General features: G+C 36.4%; 1 protein-coding gene across 1 annotated transcript in view; it reads right to left on the reverse strand.

The window, feature by feature from the left end:
* Positions 1–2572: 2572 nt before the first annotated feature.
* Positions 2573–2744, reverse strand: part of LOC139134484 (protein TASOR-like) — a 6846-nt gene continuing 6674 nt past the window's right edge. The window contains exon 3 of the mRNA XM_070701343.1: positions 2573–2713. Coding sequence (XP_070557444.1) covers positions 2573–2713 — 141 coding nt within the window. The remainder of the gene's footprint in view (positions 2714–2744) is intronic.

A 2744-nucleotide genomic window follows, 5' to 3' on the forward strand; every position in this document is an offset into this window, starting at 1 on the left:
TTAGTGTTTTGTCGATTGAGTACATTGTTTATTGCCATTCAAAAGGAAAAACCCGAACCAATTTACTAAATCGCCTTTTTTCCAGTTCGGCATTTTGTCACATTGCAGCACGTTCAAAAGAGTTTAACTCAAGAACGCGTGAACGGAAGTTCATCAGATTTTCACAGACGTTTGTCGAGTAGGTTGTCTCCAAAACCGTGTCTCAGTCTTTTTATGAAGATTTTTAAAGTCGAGTTATTGCTGCTTAATTAGGCGGCATTGTAAGACTAATCGGTGGATAAACTTTGACTCAACGATGTGAAAAAACTAAGGCCTTTTTCAAAAATCTGAGACACGGTTTTGTAGCCAGTATTCTGAAGACCAATTGCCCGTTAACACCTAAACAATAGCCCCTATCCGCTCAGACTTAAACTTTTTTACGTGAGACCACCCATTTTCTTTACACTTTCACTAAGATCTTCAAAAAAATTTATCGCACACTAATTTTCTTGATAAAACAAAAAAATTCATAGAAATAGCTTTCAGGTGATATATAATACTTGGGTAAAAGTACACATCTTGATGGCAAAATTCACGTTTGAAAATAGGTCGTCGCAAAGGTGGAAAGCTACCTTAAGCTCTTCAGATAAAATTCCTTGATAAAACTTGGGAAAAAGTGTGTCAAGCAAAAACAATTAGGACACAGATAATATAGTGACTGGTGACCTATCTGAAAATTTCAAGTCCATGCCTTTTGGTCCGGACCTGAGTTACTGATCAATCTTGCGCGACTCTATGGTATGCATGGGGAATGACAATTAATCCTTTTTCTCACCAAACTGAAATTTTATGGAATGTCTGGATTGAGCTCCTGACAATTCTTAAAGCACAAGATATTCAGACTCAAATGAGCTGCCGATGGTTTCTGCAATTTTGATCCTTTATAAAAAAAAAAACATCTCTGTTGAGGCATACATTGAATAATGACTTCATCAAATCCGATGGAACTTGTGGAAGATAGTTTGATCTGAAAGTTCAAGTGCACTGAAAATTTTGCCTATTTTCAAAATTTCAGTGAAATTCAGTCTGCTTTTTGTGAAATGTAACCCCCCCTGTTGAAAATGATACACAGATACATCTGATCAAAGGTCATCATAACATTTAACATTAGTGTATAAATGTCAGTGCCTGAGTAATATTCTGCTTGCAGACCCATCAGTTTTTTTTAATCAATGGCTGCCATCAACTTTGACCTTCATCTCTTCCATGGCTGCTAAAAACTTTCATGTTGTAATTTTAATTTCAAACATTCTTGCGAATACTAAGCGGAGCAGAGACAATCAAATGATGCCATGTTGGGGCCGGGGTTTGCATTTGTGAAATAAAGACAAAGATTTGCATAGAACATGCTGCAGAACAGTGAAAATTACCAGTGTTTATGCTACAATTGCTAATGAAGACAGAACATCAATGTTTGCTGGTACATATTGTCCGAGTTATTTCAGCCATACCCAGACTAGGGGCGATTAAATCAACCCCTGGACTCATGGTTCAGTAATTTTTACGACTGCTTTGATATATTTTTACTTCATATGTCCCTACAGACTGGTAAATTTGGATTGTGAGCTACACTGTCCCAGATGTTGGAATGGAGAGCATTGTGATATGGCTTGCCGGACTGATATTTCAAGAGAATTTTCAAGAATGTTAGCTGGCAAGAATAACTGGAAGGTGAAGCCTGTGATTTAGGAAGCAACTAGCCATGTTACAGGACTTGGTACTCCTTTGCTCACAGCCCTACTGTAGTATTTCAACACAGATGTAATTACTTCAAAAGACCTTTAGCCCCAACACTGCTCAAGAGTAAACAACAATTTTCCCCCATAAAGAACCATTATCGATGTAATTTACAACTTATCTTAAATTTTCATCATTTTGAGTAAACACAACTTTTTGTGCGATAATTGTACACTATAGAATCAACATAAATAAAACAAATAAGTATGGGCCATTATTTAAAGGCAAAGTAAATAATGAAAAATGTGATAGTTCAGCACCACAACAAAATTGTTAGCCTCATGGAAACTTTTAAATAGGTTGCTAGGGTGCTTGTCAAGTTTTCAGTCCTGTACAAGGTTATGATGACCGATATGTTTTCAAAGCATCCTAAAATACACCTTGCTATGATATAAGCTGGGTTCGTCAACAGCACTAACAATGCGCAACAATTGGGTTATGCACAAAAAACCAGGACTGTATGGTATATACATATAAGTTTTGCATGTGAAATGTTTGACCTAGCCATACAATAGTACCTTTCATGAAAGGTGATGTTTTGTGCATGAGCCCTTACAGCATCAAAAGACAATCGAAATGTCGCATGTGAGGCTTTGTTACACTTTGTTACGACTGGTTACCTCATTGAAAAGAAATTGCATGGAACAGTAGTTTACTCTTTGATATCATACGGGAAATACACGGACTTACCATTATTCTGTAAACTGGGTTGACACTGTCGAATCTGGTATAAATTTAATTATTAATATACAACTTAAGGCTGCAAAAAAATTTTATTTTGTGATTTAGATTGCTCTCAGCAGTTGAACAATGAACAGGGAGGGAGAGACAGAATTCTTACCTGTTCTAGATTTTCTACAGATAAAAAAGCATGGCTTTCAGTTAATTCTTTCTCTGTCCTGCCTTCACACTTCATCTCTTTCCTTTTTTCTTTGAACTGTGAACAGAAGTCAGTGTGTGAATTTCAT

This window comes from Ptychodera flava, chromosome 6 (assembly GCF_041260155.1).
Source record: "Ptychodera flava strain L36383 chromosome 6, AS_Pfla_20210202, whole genome shotgun sequence".
NCBI classification, from domain to species: domain Eukaryota; kingdom Metazoa; phylum Hemichordata; class Enteropneusta; family Ptychoderidae; genus Ptychodera; species Ptychodera flava.